Below are 26,116 nucleotides of genomic sequence, written 5' to 3' on the forward strand. Positions count from 1 at the left end.
ACGGCTGTGTAAGGTAGACAAGGAATAGCACTCTAGAAGCCTTGGTTTGGCTAAGTCTACAGATACTATGTTGTTACTTGCACAGATCCCTGTGGCTAGGTGTATGTCCTTGTGCAATGGAAGACCTGCAGAAGGGACATCTTTTCTAGCCTCATCATCAAGAGGTTGTTCTTGTGTACAAACTGGCTTAAAGACTATTAGTGGGGTTGCTTGTTCCTTGGCATAATGTTTCTTGGTTTTCACCACTGGTCAAGTAAGAAATTTTATAAATAAATTTCTTTTGGTTCCTAAAAAAAAGTAAAAAAATCAAAGGAGTTCTGAAATACTGTAGTAATCATTGGATGACCCACAGCTAGCCTTGACATGCCCAAGTAAAACCAGATGGGAATGTACCAGCTCTTCACTGAAGAGCCCACAACTACCTTGACCGAGGGGGTTCGATGAGACCTGAGTGAGAAGATTAAGAAACTACCAATATCGTCGGGCTCTCTGCTCAGCAGGGAGCCTGCTTCCCTCCCTCTCTGCCTGCTGCTCTGCCTACTTGTAATCTCTGTCTGTCAAATAAATAAAATCTTTAAAAAAAAAAAAGAAAGAAACTACCAATAGGAAGGAAAGGCTGCCCACCTGGGAGCAAAGAAAATACTCTGCAATATTAAATGGGCCTATTAAAAAAAAGTTTTTTAATTTTTAATTTTAATTTTAATTTTTTATTTTTTTAAAGGTTTTGTTTATTTATTTGACAGAGAGAGAGAGAGGTCACAAGCAGGCAGAGAGACAGGCAGAGAGAGAGAGGGGGAAGCAGGCTCCCTGCTGAGCAGAGAGCCCGATGCTGGGCTTGATCTTAGGATCCTGAGATCATGACCTGAGCCGAAAGCAGAGGCTTAACCCACTGAGCCACCCATGTGCCCCTATGTATAATCTTTAAACTTAATTTTTTAAAGTTTTATGAGTTCTACAAATTTAAGATGGTTTTACTATATGAAACTCTTGTGCTACAAATAACCAGCAAACACCATCCAACAGTATCTAGATGAATGATGCTGACATTAGCAACAAAGTGTCAACTGCTCATCCAGACCTTACAGCCATGGCAGGAATCCCACATCTTACAGCAGCATCTTCTGGGCACCATGGGCGTCCATGATAGGTGAGTGCAGAGGTAATGGGAAATGGGGGCCACACTGAGGAGGGAAGAAGTATACTGTATTTCCTTAAAAATTTTTTTTCATGACTTAAAAAATTAGGCAAATACTAACTGCTCATTCTAGAAAACCCCCCAAAATAAAACAGGCCAAAAATCTGATTTAAAAAAAATTCTCCTTCAATTCTACCCAGAGGCCAACACAGGTGCTACTTAGATATGTATAATTTCTTTCTTTTTTTTTAAAGCATTTTTTTAAAAGATTTTATTTATTTATTTGACAGAGATAGATCCCAAGTAGGCAGAGAAGCAGGTTGGGGGGTGGGGGGGCGCAGGCTCCCTGCTGAGCAGAGAGCCCGATGCGGGGATCGATCCCAAGACCCTGGGATCATGACCAGAGCCAAAGGCAGAGGCTTTAACCCACTGAGCCACCCAGGCTCCCCCTTTCTTTTTTCTTTCTTTTTTTTTTTTTTTTAAGATTTTATTTAGTTATTTGCAGAGAGAGGGAGAGAGCACAGGCAGAAGGAGAAGCAGGTTCCCTGCTGAGCAGGGAGCCCAGTGTGGAACTCGACTCCAGGGATCATGCCCTGAGCTCAACTGACTGAGCCATCCGGGAGTCCTGATATATATACTTTCTTTTTTTTCTATTTTATTTTATTTATTTATTTGACAGACAAAGATCACAAGTAGGCAGAGAAGCAGGCAGAGAGAGAGGAGGAAGCAGGCTCCCCGCTGAGCAGAGAGCCCGATGTGGGGCTCGATTCCAGGACCCTGGGATCATGACCTGAGTTAAAGGCAGAGGCTTTAACCCACTGAGCCACCCAGGCGGCCTATGATATATATACTTTCATAGATATTTCCTCTATGTGTTTTTCTAAAAAATGGGATTATATTATATATGTTGCTCTATGACCTGCCTCTTCACTTCATAGTACCTGGTGAACACCTTACTACATGCATAAACAAAGGATTATGTGCAACAAGTTAAAAAATTGACTCATATGAACATAGTAACTATGTGCCAGTTCCTTAACGAAGGAACCAGGAGGATGGGAAAGCTGGTTTAAAAGAGAAACAGAAATGTATAGTCAGTGAGGAAACAGTTGCTTAGCTAAGATTAGACATCAAATTAGCAATGTTCTCCAAGGCAATGGAATTGTATCCTTTGAGGTTATATTTTCTATTCAACAGAAATAATTTATCTTTTTTTTTTTTTAAGATTTTATTTATTTGTCAGAGAGAGAGGGAGAGAGAGCAAGCACAGGCAGACAGAATGGCAGGCAGAGGCAGAGGGAGAAGCAGGCTCCCTGCCGAGCAAGGAGCCCGATGCGGGACTCGATCCCAGGACGCTGGGATCATGACCCGAGCCGAAGGCAGCTGCTTAACCAACTGAGCCACCCAGGCGTCCCAGAAATAATTTGTATCTTAAGTGGACAAAATTATTTACAATTTATTAATCTATAATTCAGTTTTTAACTTCAAAGGGGCTAGGCCCATACGTAAGCAGTCACTCAACAAAAGTACATTTCTTGGGCCCTAAAACTCCTAAGAGGTATAAACAGATGGGAGACTGCGTACCAGGAAAACTGAGATGATTCATGACAGGCTGTACGGGGAAACTTGCTGAGCCATACAGTTCCCCCAGGCCCAGGTAACGGAAAGTCCAAGGGAGATTCTGAGATGCCTAGGGAGGCTCCTGGGAAATGATGTGTTGGCTCTGTTGACATGGGGTATGTTATGTAAAGATTTGAACCTGATTCTACGTGGTTCAGTCATGTACCTACCCAAGACTGTCAACGATTTTTAAGAAATAGAGATCAGAGTGTTTTCTTTTCTTTCTTTCTTTCTTTTTTTTGTAAGATTCTATTTATTTGTGCGAGAGAGAGGGAGAGAGAACAGGAGCAAGAGAGCGTGAGCAGTGGGGAGGGGCAGGGGGAGAGGGGGAAGCAGGCTCCGCTGAGCAAGGTCCCAAGACCCTAAGATCATGACCTGAGACAAAGGCAGATGCTTAACTGGCTGAGCTACCCAGGCACCCTGATCAGAGTGTTTTTTCAGAAAGATTACTTTACATTTATACGAAGGGAGAGAAACAGGAATCTGTGAGAACAGCGAGCTCCTATTTAAAATGTATGTGACCAATAATTGAGTATAAGCATTTTTAAAAAAAGATTTTATTTATTTATGAGAGAGAGAGAGAGAGAGAGGGAACACAAGCAAGGGGAGTGAGAGAGGGAGAAGCAGGCTTCCCACTGAGCAGGGATCCCAATGTGGGGCTCGGTCCCAGGACCCTGGGATCATGACCTGAGCTGAAGGCAGACGCTTAATGACTGAACCACCCAGGCGCCCCTATAAACATTTTTATTGTATCAAGGAAAGAGGCTCCATGCAGTCTAATTCAAAAATTCCCTTTCAACAGAGATAATTTGTAGGAAAAAGGGATGGTTGGATAATCATTGCTTGACTGGATTTTTAAAAAGTGACTGGTTACAGATTATTAGACCAGTTAAAGGTCACCAGGCTCCTCCTAAAACTGCTGTCTTTCTAGTTCCCAGAAGGGATCTTATGTTCATTAAATAAAGTTTATCATTCATTTTAACACAAATGCTCATTTCTCCCAGGAAAGAGTAACTAATGAAAACAGATCACAGGGTTGTCCCTGGCTAATGTTTTGGACCATTTTTTCTTGCTCATCCCCACAGTCAGAGAAACAGCAGAATTTTTTTTTTTTTTTAAACCTCCTCCTGTTCTGTCTGGATGGCATGCCCAACTCTTTCCTGACTATGTGATCTCTATTCATTCGAGAAATTACATGTCTATTCTGTGCCAGAGAGGCCTTGTTGGGCCAGTGCTGGGAGTACATGATGTGTGTAAATAGGCAGTCTTGTCCTCACTGGGTTTAGTGCGCAGTTGGAGACACTGTGTGGGGGTGTGTCTGAGTGTTATACGCAATGAATTTAAGGGGCGCCTGGGTGGTGCGCGTAGTCAGCTGAGCATCCGACTCTTAGTTTCGGCTCAGGTCAGGTTCTCAGGGTGGTGAGATAGAGCCCCACGGTGGGCTCTGTGCTCAGCACAGAGTCTAATTAAGACTCCCTCTCCCCGGGGCGCCTGGGTGGCTCAGTCGTTTAAGCACCTGCCTTCAGGTCAGGTCATGGTCTCAGGTTCCTAGGATGGAGCCCCGCACAGGGCTCCCTGCTCAGCGGGGAGCCTGCTTCTCCTCTGCCTCTGCCGCTACCCCTGCTCATACTGTCTCTCTCAAATAAATAAATAAAAACTTAAAAAAAAAAAAAGACTCTATCTACCTCTCCCTCTGCCCCTCCCCCATGCTCGCTCTTTCTCAAATAAATAAATCTTTAAAAAGATGAAATCGTAATTAATTTTGAGCTGTTCTTTGAAGCAAGGGAACAAGACAAGTGCAGTCTCAAGAGAGCTCTGTCTCAGACTTTGAAATCACAGGAGCTACCTATGAAGAAGTGACACATGGCATTCACCAGGACAAGGATGGGGACTGGGCCTTTTTAAGGTCTTTAGGCAGAGGAGGTCTTGGCCCTGTGGAGGTGGCTAAGGGCCAGAGTGTAGGAGGTAACGTGAGATGAAGGTGGAATCTGGCCTTGCTGCTTCCTACCTGCTGCCTGGTAAGATTCTGATCTTCATTCTCAGAGAAGGGGAAACCACTGAAAGGTTTTTGTTGTTGTTGTTGTTGTTGTTGTTGTTTGTTTTTTTAAGATTTTACGTATTTATTTGACAGACAGAGATCACAAGTAGGCAGAGAGGCAGGCAGAGGGAGAGAAAGGGAAGCGGGCTCCCCGCGGAGCAGAGAGCCCAACGTGGGGCTCGATCCCAGGACCCTGGGATCATGACCTGAGCTGAAGGCAGAGGCTTTAACCCACTGAGCCACCCAGGCGCCCCCCACTGAAAGGTTTTAGTCAAGGGAGTGAATATAAGAAGGATGGAAGAAAAAAAATCACTCTAGCTACTCTTATGGTTAGGCAAGGTAGGAAAAGAGAGACCAGAAGGCCCTGTGGTCAAGGCAAGAGAAGACAGTAGCTCAGACTGGGGAGGTGGCAGGATAAAACCGACCAAACAGATGTAGGAAGTAAAACCTACCAATATACATTTGGTGCTCCACGTTGTCCTTGTACTTATAGTGGTCTTTGATAAGCTAGAAAATTTGTACATGCTTAGCTACACTTCCGTTACTATTTTCCAAAATATGCTATAGTAACTAATGGTATTTCCCATACTGGACAGTCCACTCCTTGAGGGGAGGGTTGCCACGGGGTAGAACTTTTCTCCCATACAATATTGACCTGGAAGCTATGAATTTTGGGGGTGCTCAATATGTACATGTTTAATTGTAAAGACTACAGAAGATCCTCTTGTGTAATTCCTTCTTTCTTAGTGCTATACTAGAACTATTCAACTATTATGTAATTATGCATTTAACACAACTCTCTCTAAATTGTAAACCCCCTAAGGACAAGGACAAAGGACAGGGACCAAATCTGCTTTGGTTATTGCTTTATTCCATTGCCCAGCACTGTACCTGGAGTTCAATAATTTGTTCAAGAATCATTTTGCTGTTAAACGTTTAAACCAAAACCATGTAGTAATACTTACTGTGTGCCAGTGAATGTTCTTAGCACCTTAAACACACTTAACACATTTAATCCTTATACCGACTCCGTTAGGTATTTATTATTGGTTTTCTCATTTTTACAAATGAGGAAACCGAGGCAGGAAGATTAACTTAAGGGAGTCCATCTTATCAAATGCTGATATACATTTGGGAACCTGGGTGGCTCAGTCGGTTGCAATGACTCCTGGTTTGCGCTAGGTCCTGATCTCCAGTAGTGAGATCCAGCTCCCGGTGGTTACAGCAGAGTCTGCTTAAGACTCTCTCTCCCTCTGCTCTTCCCCCCAAATAAATAAATCTTTTTAAAAAATAGGTGTGCAGGGCCCCTGGGTGGCTCAGTTGGATGAGCGACTGCCTTCGGCTCAGGTCATGATCCCGGACTTGCAGGATCGAGTCCCGCATGGGGCTCCTAGCTCTTGGGGAGGCCGCTTCTCCCTCTGACCTCCTCTCTCATGTTCTCTCTCACTCATTTTCTCTCAAATAAATAAAATCTTAAAAAATAAAGTAAAAATAAAAAATATATGTGCATTCATTCTAAAACATTAACTGGACTTCTATGACAGCAGTTGTGCTAGGTCCTGGGAAAACACATACACACACACACACACACACACACACACACACAAAATCGTGGTTAATAATTTTTAGCACCTATAAATTAAATACGTCAGATTTGGTGTTAGGCGCTTTACACAATTTTAGGTAAGCTTCACAATAACCTTGCAAGTTAGGTATCCTTAGTCGCCTTTGGTTACTATGGAAATAAAGGTTTGTGACAAGGTTCAGTGACAATAAACGTCAGCGGCTGGTGAGACGCGCGCTCCAAGCTGCTGGTGGGAGTCCCGTTTAATGTCTAGCCGCTTCCTTCCCGGCGGAAACAAGTCCAACCCTCGTCCAGGTCTGGCTCCGCCCATCCTCCATTGCGCCTGCGTAATCCCCGCGCCAGCACCTCCTCCCCGCCGACACGCGGCGCGCCTGCGTACTGCTTCCCCATGTGGGCTCGGGCCGTCAGCGGGGCCGGCTGAGCACTGGCCGCGAGACCCCATCGGTCACAGGACCTTAACACCAGCTCAGCAGCATCCACCGTCCTGCTGTTGCCCTCCTCTCTCGGTCTTTCCCCCGCAGCGCACATCGCCATGGGCAAGAGCCGGACGAAGCGCTTCAAACGACCTCAGTTCTCCCCTACGGGCGACTGTCAGGCCGAAGCGGTAGCGGCGGCGAACGGGACCGAGGGAGAGGAGGACGACGGGCCGGCGGCGGAGCTGCTAGAAAAGGTGAGGCGGGGGCTCGCGGGGGCCGCGAGGGGCGGGGCTCGCGCGGAGCCCCGGGGCCGCTCTGCTCACCCCTGCCGTGGTCTCCGCGCCTGCGCTCTGCGCCGCCTCTGACACTTGTTCCCCTCCCGCAGCTTCAGCACCCGAGCGCGGAGGTGCGCGAGTGCGCCTGCGCGGGGTTGGCCCGGCTGGTGCAGCAGCGGCCGGCGCTGCCGGGCCTGGCACGTCGGGATGCCGTGCGCCGCCTCGGGCCGCTGCTGCTAGACCCCAGCCTGGCGGTGAGGGAGACGGCGGCCGGCGCGCTGAGGTGAGCCGGGAGAGGGGGCTGCGGCGGCCAGCCAGCGCGCGTATGTGCCACGGACCGTCGCTTAGCACCGTGCACTTGCCTGCGGCAGCTCGGGACACCCACGACTGCCCAGGGTCTCCCATTTGCAGAGCGGGGGATGTGAACTCAGGCTGCAGACTCCAGGGGAGCCCACCCCTCCCGGGCCACACACATTCCATCTGTCCAGCTGGCTGCTTGAGCTGCAGCAGCTATCTGTCAGGGAGCCTGCCCGCAAGGCCTAACATAGTTCCCGCGCTCTCCAAGAACCTTCCAAAGTCCCGAGGTTTCGTGAGCTCTTCCAGTGCGTGTGGCAGGTGTTCTAGGTGCAGGGGGGGTTGAGCAGACAGCGTTGAGCAAGAGCGCCCAGGTCCCTGCCCCCGCCCAGGTCCCTACCCCCACAGAACCCATGCTGATGAGGAGGCAGGAGACTAGGAAACTGGTAAAACGGGTAATAGTAGATAGTGAGAAGTACTATGGAGAGTAGCAGGAGGATGATGAGCCGGAGGCGGGAAGTTACTTTAAATTCAGATCCGTAGGTGACACTTAACCTGATACATCAGAGCCAGGCATGAAAATCCAGGGAAAGAGCATTCCCCGCGGAGGGAACAGCAAAGCATTGAGGTAGCAAAGGACTTGGCATGGTTAAAGAACAGAAAGGTTGGGATGCCTGGGTGTCTCAATTGGTTGAGCGTCTGCCTTCAGCTCAGCTCAGGTCATGATCCCAGCATCCTGAGATCGAGTCCTGCATCGGGCTCCTTGCTCAGCAGGGAGCCTGCTTCTCTCTGCGTTCTGCTCCCCCTGCTTGTGGTCCCCTGCATGTTCTCTCTCTGACAAATGAATAAATAAAATTAAAAAAAAAAAAAGTTAGTGTGGTTGAACAGAGTGGGGTGGGTATCATAGGAGATGAGGTTGGAGTGATGGACAGAGTCTGTGGAGTAGGGCTAAAGGGCCTATTTGTGAGCGGGAGTGGCCTGATCTAATTTTACCTTTTAAAAAGGCTACTCTGGTGGCTGTACAGAGAATGGACTGTAGAGGGGGCAAGAGTAGAAGTTAATATTTGCAGTTCTTGCCACTCTGTTACATTATGTTTCATTCATTGATTTAACAAGTGTGTTTTGTGTGCCTCCTAGCACCAGGCAATGGGCTAGGTAGGCTGTGGACACATGTTAGTGAAAAAGACAGACATAATTTCTGTCCTTAATGGATCTTGCAGTATTGAGGGAGATGGGCATTAAGTAAATTAATCACACAAGTGTATAATTACAACCAGTGGTAATTACACAGGGTGCTATGAGAGGATGTAACTGGGGGCTCACAGAAGAAAACCCTAAGGGGGGGGATGGGGATTAACCACATGCTGGAGGAAACTGCGTGTAGGAAGCCCTACCCTATCTCTGAGGCTTGCACGTCCTGGGAGCATCTGGAAGTTTGTGGGGACATCTTCTGCTTCATCTCCATGTCCTCAGTGCCTGCGCTGCTGTGCACACAGAAGACAAGCAGTGTCTTCCCAATTAGAATTCAGTTTTGCCAGGGTTCCTTCGGGGGCTCTCATTCAGCTTCACCCTTGCTTGCCTTGGAGTCTTCATCCCAAGAAAAGATCCCTTCATATCAGATCATGCTGTGATTTGTTTGCATTAAATAGGAAGTCTTCTCCCCTCTCCCTTCTCTGTTGCCATGCACCCGTGCATTGTCTCAGACTTCAAAATTAAGTTGTTACGTGGAACAAGGATCAGAACAGATGGAAATCTGGGGATTGGTTCTTCAGCATCTTGCAGAAATCATAAGCACTTTCATCTGGGAAAGTTAAATGTGGGTAGAGATTAAATTTGAGAGCTTAAAAGGGTTTTGTGACATGTGCTCAGAGAAAGTAAAACATTTTAAACTTTGTGTGTAGAAACCTCAGTGCTTGTGGAGGTTTTGAAGTTTGTGATGACATGGTGACTAAGGATATCATGACTCCTCTGGTTGCACTGCTGAAAGAGGTAGGTGCTGGTTAAAATATCTACATGGTAGCTTTTAACTGTCGCTTTTTGTATACACACTTAGTGGTTTTTTTTTTATTTGGTTTTTTTGTTTGTTTGTTTTTAGCACTTTGGTATTATTTTGTCTTCTCTTAAAACATTCTATGGGAATTTTGTTTCTTTTCCTAGAAACTTTGATCTCTCATCATTGATACCAATCTCTATTATGTTGTCCCTACTCTCTTTATTTATATGCTAGTTGGAAAAGACCTTCCTAAAACTATAGGCTGTTTCCTTTAGACCTTAAATTTTGTAAATAAAAATAATTAATCTTTATGGAGTGCTTATTTTTGTGTCAGGTGGTGTTTTATGTATTATTTAATCCTTGCAGCAGGCCATTTTGGAAGGTGGTTTTCCTGTTTTACAGCTGAGAAAGCTGAGGCATGATTTGCTACAAAGATTACGTTTTCCAATTTAGTATCATGCCAACTTTATTACATGATAGTTCAGTTATTAAGTTCAGGTATTAAGCAGCTCTTTATCAGGGTACCTGGGTGACTCAGTCAGTTAAGTGACTGAGTCTTGATCTCAGCTCAGGTCTTGATCTCAGAGTCGTAAGTTCAAGCCCCACATTGGGCTCCACGCTGGGCTCCGTACCTGGTGTGGGCTACTACATTAAAAAAATAAAGTAAAATAAATAGGGGCACCTGGGTGGCTCAGTGGTTGGGCTTCTGCCTTCGGGTCGGGTCATGGTCTCAGGTCCTGGGATCGAGCCTCGCATCAGGCTCTCTGCTCAGCAGGGAGCCTGCCTCCTCCTCCCCCTCTGCCTGACTCTCTGCCTACTTGTGATCTCCCTTTCTCTCTGTCAAATAAATAAATAAAATCTTAAAAAAAAATAATAGAAGAGGCCCCCTCTCTAAGGTGCTTCTGGTCCACTCTTCTGTATTGGTGGATGATTTTTTTTTTAAGATTTTATTTATTTATTTGATAGAGAGCGGAGAGCACAAGGATGGGGAGAGGCAGAAGAAGAGGGAGAAGCAGGCTTCCCGCTGAGCAGTGAACCCAATGTGGGACTCAATCCCAGGTCTGACCTGAGCCTAAGGCAGATGTCCAACCAACTGAGCCACCCAGGGGCCCCTTGATGGATAATTTTTACTTAGGTCTTTATAAAGAATATCCAATTTTGTTGAGTGGCATCAGTTTTACTCTGTTTAGAGTAAAACTCTGGTTCTGAACTGGTGGTGATTTGTCCCACAGGGGACATTGGGCAGGGTCTGGAGACGTTTTTGATTTGAGGGTAGGTGTTGCTACTGGTGTGCAGTGGGTGGAGGACCATAGTGCTGCTACACATCCTGCAATGCACATGTCAGCCCCCACAACAAAGAATCAGCCAGTCCAAAGTGTCAGTGGTGCTGGGATCGAGAAGCCCTGCTTGAGAGCAAGCCCTGTATTATGCTAGAGGGGGCAAGACCACAGTGGTACCGGGCACCAGCTTTGCAGCCAGCATACCTGGGTCTGAATCCCAGCTCTGCAGGGTACTAACTACAGCTTCAGCAATCTCCCAGTAGCTCAGTTTCCTCTTTGAAGTAGCTGATCTGCTTCACTGGTGTGTGGTCAGGATTCAGTGACTTAATGGACAGTGCTTAGAGTGGTACCTTGCACATAGAAGGCACTGTATGGACAGCGGCCTTAATGCGTGTTACCGTTCTGTGCCTGATTTACTCTCTTTATTGCATGAGATGAAATACTTTGTATTGATTTTACATTTTAAAATGTCAAGTGCTTTGTATCCAGTTTGTACAATGACTTGTGATCTTTCCTTGCCTGTATTTCTTGCCAGAAGGGATCAGGATTGTGGGAAGGGTACTGCTTATGAGAATTTGATGAGCTCGTTAAGCACTATAATTTCTGATGTTTAGTTTTTGCTATTCTTCACTATCATTAGCCTTTTTGTTTAATTATTCTTTTGAACCAGGGTACTAATCATGATATTTGGTTACAGTGTAGCGCTGGCCTGGATTCAAATGAGATGTCTCCACAAGAAAAAAAAGATCAGAACAGAAATTCTATTGAGAACATAGCCAATGAGGCCATGAATGTGCTGTGGAATATATGGTAAGAATCTTTGCAAACATAGCCTCCTTTGCAAACACGGCTCAGGCATTTTCTGTTAAACTGCAGTCTCTGTTTTCCTTGGTGTGAATCGCTGCTGTCAGTGCTTCGTGGGAGCATTAGCCCTCCTTCCTTTCTTTGGAAAGGACCTGAAAAAGTACTCTCTGTACTCTATTTCCTGAATGCCTGTGAGCCCTATCTATATCATTTCCAGTTGTCCTAGCTCTTCCCATTTCTGTTTTATACTTCGTGTTCTAAGTTGTATATATTTAAGTTGCATACACATGTACACATCTGCAATTACTTTAACGCATGTATGCCTTATCTTGCTGGTTATACCGGACTTTACTATACCTGACTCTTGTGGGCAGGCTCATAGCGGTGTTGTGGTAACTGGATAGGTAGACAGGCAGGCAGGCAGGGCAGAAAATAGTTTATCTTTAGATAACAGGATTGAGTTTCATAATTGAGTCAACTCTGTTTAATACTCTGGTCCACTCTCATTTATCGCGTATGTGTGATAAGCTGGAGCAGTACTCTTCTCTGGAAACAGGGATCAGATTGTTGAAATCAGCTCTGTTTACCCTGTATTTAGTGTGTATGTTTATTAAGAACATTCTTAACATTAATTCTGACCTTTTTTTTTAAAGGTAGCATACGTTCAAATGTATCATGTAATTTCTCTTTTGTCAACTGCAGATTCTGCTTGTTGAAATTATAATAGCAGTCTAGAGGAAATAAATAAAATTAGTTTTGTTTTCTTTGAAATTAGTGCCTTTTGTATAAGTATAGAGGCCTTTTATCCTTACTTTAACTTATATTATGTAGTGGAAGGAATAATAGGCTGGGCCCAAGGAACCACCACTAACAAAATGTGCGATCTTTGTTATTTATTTATTTAAAAAATATTTTATTTATTTATTTGACAGACAGAGATGACAAGTAGGCAGAGAGGCAGGCAGAGAGAGAGGGGGAAGCAGGCTCCCTGCTGAGCAGAGAGCCCAATGCGGGGCTCGATCCCAGGACCCTGGGATCATGACCTGAGCCGAAGGCAGAGGCTCTAACCCACTGAGCCACCCAGGTGCCCAAAAGTGTGCAATCTTTGGATAGATCACTTCACCTTTTGGGGCCTAGGTGTTCTTACGTATAAGATGAGGAATAGAAGTAAATTAGAAAATTTCTAAGATCTCTCCCAGCTCCAGCCTCAGATAAGGAAACTGGCATGCAGGTAAAGAGATTGGCTACAGTGTCCTACTGTGATAGAAATAAGAATACAGATAGTCAGTTTTGTTTATGTACAGTAAATAAAAATGGGCATTAGTTTCTTCATCTGTAAAAATGGGGGGTGTTTGACTTCAATTCTTGGGTTTTTTTTAATAAAGCCTAATTTATCTTTTCATGAATTTCTGTGGTTGATTTCTTAATGTTAAAATGTGAATAGTAAAACTTTTTTTTTCCCCCCTTCAATTTAGTGAATGCAGTAGTAGAGCAGTATCTATATTCAACAAAGAAGGGTGTTTGGAGATTGTATTAAAGTTTTTAAGTAGGTTTCCCACCAATGTTGACCTGGCTATTTCAGTAGGTAAGTGAAGAAAAAGTGATGATTTATTAAGTATGTGTGGCCTGATTTATTCCAACATAGCATGTTTCCTCTATAGGAGTGATTTTTTTTTTCTCATTTTATATATAAATGTGTAACTCAGTTGTATTTGTTCTGAATCTCTTGAAATCTGTGATTAATACTTTGCTTACTCATACAATTTTCCTGCTCTTCACTCTGAAAGGGAGAAAGGTAATTATGTGAGCAGGTGTGGTTTCTAGTATATTACCATTCTTGGAACACTTTATCAATTCTTGATGCTTTTATCTCCCCTTTGCTGAGAAACAGTAACCCACAACTACCAAGCCTCTGAGCCCAAGTTAATTGGAATCTAGACTTATTTAAATGTCTGGTACCACTATCTCATACTCCCAGCAGAAAACTGATAACCTGTGCTTTTTTTGAGAGAGGAAAATAAGTGATTGAAATTTCATGTAAGGCCTGCTTCCTTTCTGTGGGAAAGGGAAAGCAGAGCCCAGCAGCTTCAGCTGTCTTGACTCCCTTATGTTCTCTCTGTGTGGTTAGAGAGCCATAGTGGGGAGTCCTTGTCCGTTTGGAGAGACAGACTGGAGGGTGGGTGGCCCAACTGAACCCTGGGGAGTGGAGAAATAATTGATGAAAAGCATTTCTTTTCTACCTATTATAATGACCAGGCATCAAGCTGTCCTTCTATTTAACTGTGCATTTCTCCTGGCACGGATTAAATGTATTCCCCTTCCTGATGCTTCTCTTGGCTCTAATGGATACTTTAAAGAGAATAGAAAAAAACAGTGAAATAAATACTACTGGGGAGAAATAAAAAATCAGTTTCTCAAAATGGAATCTTTGGCAGAAGGGTGATTTATGTGTAAATGTGGATTTTATTTTATTTTTTTATTATTATTTTTTAAAGAATTTATTTATTTATTTGACAGACAGAGATCACAAGTAGGCAGAGAAGCAGGCAGAGAGAGAGGAGGAAACAGGCTCCCCGCAGAGCAGAGAGCCCGACGTGGGGCTCGATCCCAGGACCCTGAGATCATGACCTGAGCCGAAGGCAGAGGCTTTAACCCACTGAGCCACCCAGGCACCCCTAAATGTGGATTTTAAAAACAGTTGAACTAGGAAATTGGCAGGTGGCTTTTAATCTCAGGACAGCTTTTCCTCACAATTAGGGAAATTCACAAAAGTTAGTTAACAGCTTTTAAAAGAAAAACTTCACTTCTATTTTTGTATCTTTCGTCTTGTAGATTTAGTTATTTTTAATTTTTGTTCTCTAATAAACTATAAAAAAAGGATCAGAATAAAGTAATTTTGCATTGTATAATAATGTTTTCCTTCTGCATTTAGCTAGATTCATGATTTTTTTATTTTTTAATTTTTTTAAAGATTTTTTTTTTTTTAATTTATTTGACAGACAGAGATCACAAGTAGGCAGAGAGGCAGGCAGAGAGAGAGAGAGAGGAGGAAGCAGGCAGCGTGATGTGGGGTTTGATCCCAAGACCCTGATATCATAACCTGAGCCGAAGGCAGAGGCTTTAACCCACTGAGCCACCCAAGCGCCCCTAGATTCATGATTTTTTAAACAAATGTCAAATTACTTTCGTTTGAAAATCAAGCAGGGTTTACATACAGTAAAGTGAACTTCTGAGATTCCATCCTGTGTATTAACATGGCTTTCTTTGATCTTGTATTGACTTTATGGTAGCAACCACAGTTTCTCTTGGCTTTTTGCTAAAGTGAATTTAATTAGTCTCTTAATGAAAAAAAATTACATTTGGATATATGTGTATATGTAGATTTGTATACAAAGGTATTTGGGGAACCAAACTAGATCCCAGCAGTAGTATATATTTTGACTAATTTTGATGGGCGTGATCAACTGAAATTTTGAGACCTGGAAAGAAATGGATTTGTTTGGAATGCACTAAGAAAAACACATTTGGGTTTGCTTCCTCTTTTGTGCTTCAGAGGTTCTTCTGTCAAACCTGTCAGGCAATCCCAGCTGTTCTGATACTTTCATTTAATTATTTCTGATTTGCTATTTGTAATCCATTGTCTTGTTTAACGCAAGGGAGGAGTTAAGCACTAAAGGGGTCAGATGTCTTGTAATATGATAGCCATCTCTTAATTTACTCATTTTTTTTTTTTAAGATTTTTTTATTTGACTGACAGAGATCACAAGCATGCAGAGAGGCAGGCAGAGAGAGGGGGAAGCAGGCTCCCTGCTGAGCAGAGAGCCCGATGGGGGGCCTGATCCCAGGACCCTGGGATCACAACCCGAGCCAAAGGCAGAGGCCTCAACCCACTGAGCCACCCAGGCGCCCCAATTTACTCATATTTTTATATAAAACACTTTTTTTCCCCTTAAATATTGTTTCACCAGAAATAGCCCTAGCTTTTGAGGTCATGCTGAATTTATAGTTTTTTTTCTTTCTTTTTTTTTTTTTTTTTTAAGATTTTTTTTTTTTTTTTTACAGACAGAGATCACAAGTAGGCAGAGAGGCAGGCAGAGAGAGAGGTGGGAAGCAGGCTCCCTTCCGAGCAGAGAGCCTGATGTGGGGCTCGATCCCAGGACCCTGGGATCATGACCTGAGTCAAAGGCAGAGGCTTTAACCCACTGAGCCACCCAGGTGCCCCAAGGTCATGCTGAATTTAAAGGAAGCCAGAATATTCCCAAGCCCAGGGCTTACTCTCAATAACAGGACTGCTAAAAGTGATCTCTCTCCTGTAGGCTGTTTGCTACTGGTCCCCGACACGTACAGAAATTGAGGAAAAATCTTAATAAATGTTCATAGTAATTCTACATTGTCAAAATATTTTTTTTTAAGATTTTATTTATTTATTTGACAGACAGAGATTACAAGTAGGCAGAGAGGCAGTCAGAGAGAGGAGGAAGCAGGCTCTCCGCGGAGCAGAGAGCCTGATGCGGGGCTTGATCCCAGGACCCTGGGATTATGACCTGAGCTGAAGGCAGAGGCTTTAATCCACTGAGCCACCCAGGCGCCCCTACATTGTCAAAATATTTAAGAGCCTTTTAAATTGTATTTTGTAAGGAATTAAGAATTAAAAAGAAGAGGAAAAAAAATCTTTCATTGCACTGACCATTTGAGAAGCCCCATTTGCACCTACCATCCTTGAAGTATACTTACTTTACTAAAGCTCTCTGTGTCTGAAGAAGTTATAAAGATGCCGATGTCAGATGGAACTGGAGAGGATAATGCTAAGTGAAATAAGTCAGAGGAAGACCGATACCATATGATTTCACTTACATGTGAAATTTAAAGAAACAAAAAGGATGAACATAGAAGAAGAGAAGGAAATAGAAAATAAGGGAAAAAAAAAGAGGGAAGCACGCCATTAGAGACTGTTTATTCGGGGGAACAAACTGAGGGTTTGCTGGAGGGGAGGCGGGTGGGAGGATGGGGTAATTGGGTGATGGACGTTGAGGGGGGCACTTGATCGAATAAGCACTGGGTTGGGTATATTGTACGCAACTGCTGAATCACTGAATTTTACTGCTAAAACTGATAATGCAGTATATGTTAACTAAATTGAATTTAAATACGAAATTAAAAAAGATGCAAATGTTTTCTGATGAGTTAGATTGGTGTAAATTATCCTAGCAGAATTCGTTTGTGTTTTAATACTTAATTTTTATCTTTCTAGCATATTGTTTGCAGACAGTGACCGAAGATAACCCAGAGCTGCTGAAATCTTTCAGTGCCCCAGGATTGCACGTACTGGAGTCAGCAATGCTTTCTCCTGTCAGTTCCATGGAGTACATTCTATTAAAGACATTGGTGGCAGGTAAAATTTAGCCATAGGTGACAATGTGCTTCATTAGTCATTTGTAAGGGTCGAGATGGAAGCCAGAATCAGTCATTCATTCATTTTCACCACATAGTGACCTCCTGTGCTTATTTATGTCTGTTCTGAAAATCGTAATACTTAAGTGGCGATCCTTAATTCAAGCAGTTATGGGGGGTGCCTGGGTGGCTTAGTGGGTTAACCATCTGCCTTTGGCTCAGGTCATGATCTCAGGGTCCTGAGATCGAGCCCTTCATTGGGCTCTCTGTTGGGCAGGGAGCCTGCTTCCCCCTCTCTGCCTGCCTCTCTGCCTACTTGTGATCTCTCTCTCTGTCGAATAAATAAATAAAATCTTAAAAAAAAAAAAAAGTTATGGGGCGCCTGGCTGGCTCAGTAGTTAAGTGTCTGCCTTTGGGGGCACCTGGGTGGCTCAGTGGGTTAAAGCCTCTGCCTTCGGCTCAGGTCATGATCCCAGGGTCCTGGGATGGAGCCCCGCATCGGGCTCTCTGCTCCGCAGGGAGCCTGCTTCCCTCTCTCTCTCTCTGCCTGCCTCTCTGCCTACCTGTGATCTCTGTCTGTCAAATAAATAAGTAAAATCTTTAAAAAAAAAAAAAAAAAGGTGTCTGCCTTTGGCTCAGGTCATGATCCCAGGATCCTGGGATCGAGCCCTGCATTGGGCTTCCTGCTCAGCGGGAAGTCTGCTTCTCCATCTCTCACTCCTGCTGCTTGTGTTCCTCTCCTGCTGTGACTCTCTCTGTCAAATAAATAAATAAATAAATGAAAGAGGTTATGATAGTTGCGGAGCCTTAGGTTTCTCCTCAATTTAACAAGCTACGTCTTTGTATGAAGAAGTGCTATTGTCAGGCTCTTCTCCTGTTATGAACCAGGGAGTTCAGAGATAGTCTGTGGCCATGTAGGACATGACCACTCACTTTTCTATAAATTCTTTATTCCCAGCTCCCTTTCCCTTGGGATTTCTAAGTGTAGAGATAAGAAATAATCTGGCGGTCTGTTGAGGAGCGGGTAGTTTATATATCTTCTGTATGTATCTTTGTCTTGCCCTTGCAGCGGTAATTTTATCCTGAGAGGTGTTGTTTTTTAAAGTAGTGAAATATATGTAACATAGACTTTACCATCTTGACCATTGTTGAGTGCACATTCACACTGTTGTGCAGCCAGTCTCCAGGACTCTTCATTTGCAAAAGTGAAACTCCGTATACATTGAACAACTTCCTATTTTCCTATTTTCCCACCCTCCCACCCCCAGCAGCCATCATCCTACTTTCTATCTCTATGAATCTGAATTTTTAGGTGCCTCATAGAAGTGGAATTATGCAGTGTTTTTCTTTTTGTGACTGGCTAATTTCATTTATTTTATTTTTTTAATCTTTTTTTTTTTTAAAGTAAGCTCTGCACCCAGTGTGGGGCTTGAACTCATAACCTTGAGATCAAGAGTTGTATGCTGTACCAACTATGACTAATTCATTTGATATAATGTCCTCAGAGTTCTTCCATGTTGTAGTGTGTGTCAGAATTTCCTCCCTTTTTAAGGCTGAATAACATTCCACTATATGTATATATTTTATTTAACCGTTCATCAGGAGTTGGGCACTTGGGCTGAGGTGGCTGTTGAGTAATACTGCTGTGAATATGGGTGGGCAACGTATCTGTTTGAGTCCCTGCTTTCAAATCTTTTGGGTCCATATCCAGGATGTATTTTGATTTGAGCAGTGACTTGTTTATTATTATTATTACTACTAATTAGTTAATTAATTATTATTTATTTTAATTTGATTTAATTAATTTTATTTATTACTTATTTATTACTTATTATTTATTATTATATATTATATATTGTATATAATATATGTTATTATTATTATTATTTTCCAGGTTTTTTTTTTTTTTTCAGTTAGTCTGTCTGCCTTCTTAATGGTAGCTTCTGTTTTTTTGTTTTTTTTTATTAAAGATTTTTATTCGTTCATTTGACAGACAGAGAGCACAAGTAGGCAGAGAGGCAGGCAGAGAGAGCGGGGGAAGCAGGCTACCCGCTGAGCAGAGAGCCCAATGTGGGGCTTGATCCCAGGACCCTGGGATCATGACCTGAGCCAAAGGCAGAGGCTTAACACACTGAGCCACCCAGGTGTCTCCCCCCACCCCGTTCTTTTTTGATAAGCAAAAAACCAAGAACCTGCTGTCTGGTTTGTCCATGAGACCTTGGAATTTTAGTGCATTTCATTCCTCTCTTGGAATAGAAGAAGCTGCTTAGGAGGGCAGCTCAGGCTAAGATGAAAAAGAGCGAGGCAGCTTCATTTGTCATTTCAAGTGAAACTTGATCGGTGTTCTCTGGATCTGTTGCTGTGCGGTGTGTCCGAGAGAGGCATCGTGTGCCAAGGAAGAGAGAGGATCATGCCGGACTGTAGGGAGCTGCTGCTGCCTCTGTGCAAAGTTTTTTTTTTTTACATTTCACAAAAAAACACAGGCAGAGGGTTTGAGTTTTTTTGTTTTTTTTTTTTTTAATTACACCTGAGCTTAAAAGAACCAATCTTGTGGAGACTGTATTTAATAAGAGCTTTCACAGGCGAGTCCTTTGTCCTTACACGCATTTTCCCCCCAGGTACCATTTGGAACCTAAAGGACATTATTCCATCCAAGAGTCAGGCAGAAATCATAAATGCCATACTGAAGGTCTTGTCTGACGTTCTGGACCTGGACACTGGTGAGACGGTAATTCGAATGCAGGAGGCCGAAAAGCAGAGGTTAGAATCCGCTGCAGAGACGGAGGACGTGCTGGAGAGCACCAGCCGTGACGCTCTGATGGAAGATGATGAAATGGAAGAGATTCCGCACAAAAGGAAAGTCAGAAGGAAAACCTTCGTTTCAGATTTGCTTCCAGTAAGTCCATTGGATGTGCGCAAGCCTGGATTCATGCAGCGGCTTTCTTCTGATAGGTATTCTGAGCTCTGTAGAAGGCTGTCGCGGGTCAGTTAGCTATAAAGTGACTATTAGTAGCAGTCTGTCATGTTTCCCCGTTGGCTGTCATTGCAGCGTTAGAAATCTGCTCCCAAAGGGGGAGAAAACATCTGTCTAGAATGAAACTTTTCTTTTTTTTTTTTTTTTAAAGATTTTATTTATTTATTTGACAGACAGAGATCACAAGTAGGCAGAGAGGCAGGCAGAGAGAGAGGAGGAAACAGGCTCCCCGCTGAGCAGAGAGCCCGATGCAGGGTTCGATCCCAGGACCCTGGGATCATGACCTGAGTTAAAGGCAGAGGCTTTAACCCACTGAGCCACCCAGGCGCCCCACAGAATGAAACTTTTCTATACTGAGGATTTCCAAGAGGGGAGCGACCCAAGTCAGAGCTTTTGTTAGAAGTGTGCAGTCCTCTTCCCAACTCCTGTGTCTCCCCCCTTCAGTTACCCTCTCCACCAGATTGTCTTCGTAGCGAAGGAGTTTTTACTTTGGAATGTGCCCTGCATTCTTGTCTCTCTTGTTTTCATAGTTATCCTTACCAAAATAGCAGGCCCAGTCTGCATTCGCCCACCACAGCTAAGCAGAGGTGGCTGGGTGCTTGGGAGAACTCGTGGTTTCCTTTGCCAGCACACAGTGCTGGAGTACGAGTGATCGCACTCGGGCAGGGAGCAGGTCAGCGGAGCCCATCAGCAGAGACGGGGCCATGGTTTGGGAAGATGTTGTTGGGAAGGCAGGGAGCACAGTGGCTTGCCTTTATTCGCTCAGGTACGCATTTTCTTATGCTCCTGCTGCGTGCCCGGCACGGTGCGAATACTAATGCTAGAAAGATGACTGAGACATTCTTTTGCTTCCAGGGACCTTTTCCAACTTGGGAAAACATAGTTAGGACACGTGGCAGAGCTCGTGCTAAGAGCAGGGATAGGGCTGCGCACAGATTTCCGAGGGGGTAGTTTGTACAGCGAGGCATGCTGGATGGACGGCCCTGATGGGAGAGGAGATGAAGAGGTTGTTGGAGAAGGCTTTTTGGACGGAACACCTAGCTGTCTTAAGGGACGGGATGGGAACAGCGTGGCACAAGCAGGTTAGTGTCGTCAGGGGGCCTGGGGGCAGGGAGATGGGTTAGCCCGCTGTTGGCCGAGTTCTGAAGAAAGATGGCGGAGGCTGAGCGGGAGGAGCCCTAGTCCTGTCCTCAGGCTTTCTGTGGTTCCAGGTGTGGCCTCTCCTGATGCACCTCGAGTGAACTGAAACAGAGCTGTCTTCAGTCAGAGTCTTTGGGTTTTGAGACGTTTATGCCCAACATAAGAGATCTTTAAGCGGAATATACCTGAAAATAAATAGAACAGTATCCTACTTTCCTGGATTCGCAGAGACTTATAGAGCCTGAGTTGGGGGTGTTTTAATGAAATTGAAGTGTTTTCAGGAGAACGACTTTCCCAGTCCCCATGGGTGGGTCGCCCTTCTGTTCACAGCATCCTGTTAAGCCCTTGAGCTGCTTGCAAGTCGTAAAGTTGCTTTAGAATCATAGCACCGCTTTTGGTGTGGGCGGGCACGTATTTGAACCCCCGGTTTACTCCTTGTTCTGTAGTCTGATTAGAATTTTCAATCAGTAAAACAAGATAGAGGCAGAACCATGTGCTGTGTCCTCCCAAAGAGGTGTTTCTAGGGAACCCTAGCCGCATTTTCTCTGCAGTTGTCATGGGAAGGGGGTTACAGATCTGGGACAGACGTTCCCGCTCCCCCCAGCCCCCTCAGGGAAGGTCAAGATGTGCCGGGTCAGGGCTTGGAGGCTCTACAGTTGTGGTATTGCACAGAGCGGCCCGACGAGTAACACAGGTACCCTGTTTGACCATACCGGCTCCCCATCAGCGGGAGCAGGGAGTACAGCGGGGCTGTCTGTGCACTCAAGTATCTGAAATCCCTTGTCCGGGGGCGGGAGAGCGGCGCTCTTGCATCCTTCCACCTTCCAGCCTTGCTTCCCGGTGACTCCTGTAGCAGCAAGGTGGGGACTGAGATGCATGTCTACCAAGATTCAGTGCCACGGCGTAAAAAGTACTGGAAATTAACCATTATTTAGGCATTTGCTTTCCTTTGTATTATTTATTTATTTATTTTAAAAAGATTTTATTTATTTGACAGAGGGAGAGAGATCACAAGTAGGCAGAGAGGCATGCAGAGAGAGGGGGGAAGCACGCTCCCCACTGAGCAGAGAGCCTGATGCGGGGCTCAATCCCAGGACCCTGAGATCATGACCTGAGCCGAAGGCAGAGGCTTAACCCACTGAGCCACTCAGGCACCCATGTTCGTATTATTTAAAAGTAGAACAGTGCTTATAAAATGCAATGTTTTCTTATAAGGAAAGCTTGCTTTTTACAGTCTGTTAACCTAACTGAGTAGACCGGGTGATTAACATGCTGGTCAGTCAGCCAGTGTTTAAGTGCCAGTAGGGTGCTGGGCGTCCTGCTGATATGTGTCTGGAATAAGGACTGTCCGGACAGCTCTGGTCTTTCCCACTGCCTGGTGGCTAGTGCAGGAGGCCTTCGGAATCAAAACCTTTGATTTGCATCATTTAACGTAAGAAAGTATAACACAAATAGGTAAAGAGAACCAACCCAATCTGTCATTTTAATAGGTGCAGAAGTAGAAGAGTTCTACTTGCCCAGCTTCCCCGGTTCTCAGTGATCAAATCATAGTCTGTTCTTCTGTTTCCCCACTTCGCATATTTTGGAGCAAATCTCAGATGTCATAACATTTTGTCGAGACTGGTTCTTTATGTTCATTTGATGACAGTAAAAAGCAGAGAATGGTTCTGAGCAGGAGAATTCTATAAAGAAGTAGAACTTAACTTCAGGGTTCCTCTAAGGGGATGGGAGCACAGCAACATGTCTTATTTAGCTCTGAGTCAACTGTAATAGACGTTTGCTTACTTGAATATCATACACACATGAAGCAGATAGGGATAATTTTTATATATGTTCTTCCCAACAATAAAAGGAATATAAATACAGGGATTCCTGTGGAGCGCCTGGGTGTCTCAGTGGTTAAGCCTCTGCCTTCGGCTCAGGTCATGATCTCAGGGTCCTGGGATCGAGCCCCGCATCAGGCTCTCTGCACAGTGGGGAGCCTGCTTCTCCCTCTCTGCCTGCCTCTCTGCCTACTTGTGATCTCTGTCTGTCAAATAAATAAATAAAATCTTTAAAAAAAAACAGGGGCGCCTGGCTGGCTCAGTGGGTTAAAGCCTCTGCCTTCGGCTCGGGTCATGATCCCAGGGTCCTGGGATCGAAACCCACATCGGGCTCTCTGCTCAGCGGGGAGCCTGCTTCCTCCTCTCTCTCTCTGCCTGTCTCGCTGCCTACCTGTGGTCTCTATCTGTCAAATAAATAAAAAAAAACTTTAAAAAAAAAAAAAAAAACAAATACAGGGATTCCTAAGCTTCATCTTTTAAAGATTTTATTTATTTATTTGACAGAGAGAGCACAAGTAGGCAGAGCGGCAGACAGAGGGAAAGGGAGAAGCAGGCTCTCCACTGAGCAGGGAGCCCAATGCGGGGCTCAATCCCAGGACTCTGGGATCATGACCTGAGCCGAAGGTAGACGCTTAACTGACTGAGCCATCCAGGCGCCCCCTAAGCTACATCTTTTAAATGAGCACTTTGCTTTTAAAAATAATTTTTATAAAAAATAAGTTAAATAATTATATTTTAATAATAATTTTATTCCAAGCTTATTTTTATTATTTTACAGATTTTGATGTAAGTAATCTCTATGCCCAATGCGGGCCTTGAACTCACAACCCCGAGATCAAGAGTTGCATGCTCTCTGACTGAGCCAGCTAGGTGCCCCCTATTTATTATTTTTTAATAATAACTTTGAATATGGTTCAAAATTGCAGTCAAACTGTTGCACAAGAAGTTGCTGGAGGATTATAAATCAGTGTGAACTTTCTGGAAAAGAAAATAGAAACATGTCACAGGCTCTATAGTTGACCCTTTGACCCAGTAAATCTAAGGAAATGAGATATCCAAGTAATCTGAAATATGCCAAATTAAATGATAATGTATCCATTTACTGGAATATTGTACAGGCATTAAAAGACAATTAGAAGCTTGTTGAAAGGGGGAAACATTCAGACAATAAAATATACCGTATTTTTAGCCTATGCACTGTTCTGCAATATCACTGTAGCTATTTCACTTTTCATAGGTAACTTGAGAATTAAGGTTGCATAAATTTATACAGCCCATTTTAGGTATGGTAATTGATAAGTTCATGTTAATTATTTCCAGAGAAGAAAGTTCTTCCCTTTCTTCAGTCTTGAAGGAATGCTTTTTTTTTTTTTTAAGATTTTATTTATTTGTTAGAGATAGAGCACAAGCTGGGAGGAGAGGGAGAAGCAGTCTCCCTGCTGAGCGGGGGCTCAGTCCCAGGACCCCGAGATCATAACCTAAGCCAAAGGCAGACACTTAACCAACCGAGCCACCCAGGTGCCCTGAAGTGTTTAGGATGCTTTCTCGCCCGCTTCAGGGAAACCCAGGAAGCAAGCCTGTCTGCACCTTAGCCAGGCCCTGTTGGTCACACAAGGGCTCGTTAGTAGTTCTTGGTAACACAGTGTTTTCCAAGGAGCATCTAAGCATCTGAAAGCTGGTTTATTGTGGGTAAGTGCCTGGTCTCTGAAATGAGCTCTTGTTTTAATCGTAGCATGCTGAGCTACTTCTTAACACATGAGATTAAGTTTCAGGGTGAATTCAGTTCAGAATTCCTGAATATTTTTCTCTTCTCTCCAGCTAACTAAGCAACACCTAGAGAATAACCGTGCAGATAGATGGCAGCCCAGTTAACAGCCACCTGCTGCTCAGGGCAGGAGCAGTCCTAATGCTTGCTTGTACTTCAGCACGTTATCACTGTTCTTCTGGCTGCCCCATGCCCCCTGCACTCTATTAAAGGGGTAAAAAAAAAAATCATCTAATAGGCTCCAACTAAGGACATTCGTGTGAAAATCTTTTCCCAAACATAGAGAGTTGGTTGTTGGATTTTTTTTTTTTTTTTTCTCCCTTTAGTCCACCGACAAGGAACTGAGAGAGACCATAGCATTGTTGACGGCCCAGCAGACTGCTCTGGAAATAATCGTCAACATGTGCTGCACGGAAGGTTTGTTCCCCGTTTACAAAGCTCAGACATTCTTCCCTGGACTGAAAGGGCAGCTTCCATGAGGACTGTCTTAGACGCTCCAGTTACGTGTGGTTTGCACTCTTCCCAGATCCCTCCGATGATGAGTGGGAAGAGCTCTCTAGCAGTGATGAGAGCGATGCATTTATGGAGAATTCCTTCAGTGAGTGCGGTGGGCGGCTGCTGTCTCCCCTCTGCCTCTCCCACGAGGTTCACACGGCTTTCACCAACTACCTCATCCCAAAGAAGGTAGTCTGTTTCAAGTCCAGCCTCATTGTGGAGCACGGGAAGGAAGGGCTTACGAGAGCTCTTCACCATGTATGCAAAAGAGGTTTGCTTGCACTTCCAGACTGTGGGCAGCTAGTAAGAAAGAAGCTAGAAGTAACGGTAGTGGGAGGACGCTGGAAAGTAGATCCTTCTGAAGCCTGGAGGTAGTCGGTTGGGACTTGATAAAGGGATCATGTGTAAACCGATGCTACTCTTTAACCTTTGCTTTGCTGCCTTTCTTAAATCTAGATTTTTGAGAAAACTGCCTTTCCAAACAGCACTGCCGTTGACCTGTGTTCTAGGAGTCCCACTTGGAAATCTTTGATTAGAAAGTAAGAGCTTTTCTGTTTTCAAAACTCTTTGTCCTTATGTTATTACGTGAAAGGATGAACCACTAACTAGAAGAAGCTGACCCCCCCCAGATTGAAGAGCCCCGTTCCTGTGACCATTCCCTAGAAAAATGTGTGCATTTGTGCCCTAAGCCATGGAAACGTGCATAGCAGTGTGGCTCCAGCTGCCCCAACCAGGAAACAACCTCCGTGTCCGGCAGCGGCAGGAGAAAAAAATAAATTTTGACAGAATCACCCAGTAAAATATATACAGCAGTTAAAAAAAGAAGGAAAGAAAGAAAAAAAGCTGAACTAGAACATTGAACAAGAAAGTAAGGCCCCCCAAAATAGACACATTGCGATTCCGTTTTTACAAAGTTCAGTAACTGGCAACACTTGACTGTTCTGTTTTAGGATACATACCTAGGTGGTAAACCCCAAAAGGAGACCAAGAGAGTGCAGATAGTGCTGACCTTCATGGGTCAGAGAGGGAAGGGATAGATGCCCTGTGAGGGTGTGAGCCAGGTTTCTTATCTAGGGGCATGGTGTTCG

The 26,116-nt window shown here is 44.3% G+C and overlaps 1 protein-coding gene across 4 annotated transcripts in view; it reads left to right on the top strand.

The window, feature by feature from the left end:
• The first annotated feature begins 6,819 nt into the window (after nucleotides 1-6,819).
• The window catches only part of LOC111157391 (HEAT repeat containing 3), a 41,364-nt gene continuing 22,067 nt past the window's right edge, over nucleotides 6,820-26,116 (top strand). For 2 of the 4 annotated variants that reach the window (XM_022518755.1, XM_022518756.1), the window contains exons 1-10: nucleotides 6,820-7,048; nucleotides 7,180-7,352; nucleotides 9,265-9,352; nucleotides 11,334-11,446; nucleotides 12,916-13,025; nucleotides 16,692-16,832; nucleotides 19,450-19,727; nucleotides 24,860-24,950; nucleotides 25,060-25,217; nucleotides 25,485-25,567. In XM_022518755.1, coding sequence (XP_022374463.1) covers nucleotides 6,911-7,048; nucleotides 7,180-7,352; nucleotides 9,265-9,352; nucleotides 11,334-11,446; nucleotides 12,916-13,025; nucleotides 16,692-16,832; nucleotides 19,450-19,727; nucleotides 24,860-24,950; nucleotides 25,060-25,217; nucleotides 25,485-25,567 — 1,373 coding nt within the window. In that variant the 5' untranslated portion in view covers nucleotides 6,820-6,910. Of the gene's footprint in view, nucleotides 7,049-7,179; nucleotides 7,353-9,264; nucleotides 9,353-11,333; nucleotides 11,447-12,915; nucleotides 13,026-16,691; nucleotides 16,833-19,449; nucleotides 19,728-24,859; nucleotides 24,951-25,059; nucleotides 25,218-25,484; nucleotides 25,568-26,116 lie in introns of those variants that run through there. The other 2 variants (XM_022518757.1, XM_022518758.1) reach the window with 2 other exon arrangements.

The sequence above is a fragment of the Enhydra lutris genome, unplaced genomic scaffold, assembly GCF_002288905.1.
Source record: "Enhydra lutris kenyoni isolate GAN:26980312 unplaced genomic scaffold, ASM228890v2 scaffoldscaffold54, whole genome shotgun sequence".
Lineage (NCBI taxonomy): Eukaryota > Metazoa > Chordata > Mammalia > Carnivora > Mustelidae > Enhydra > Enhydra lutris.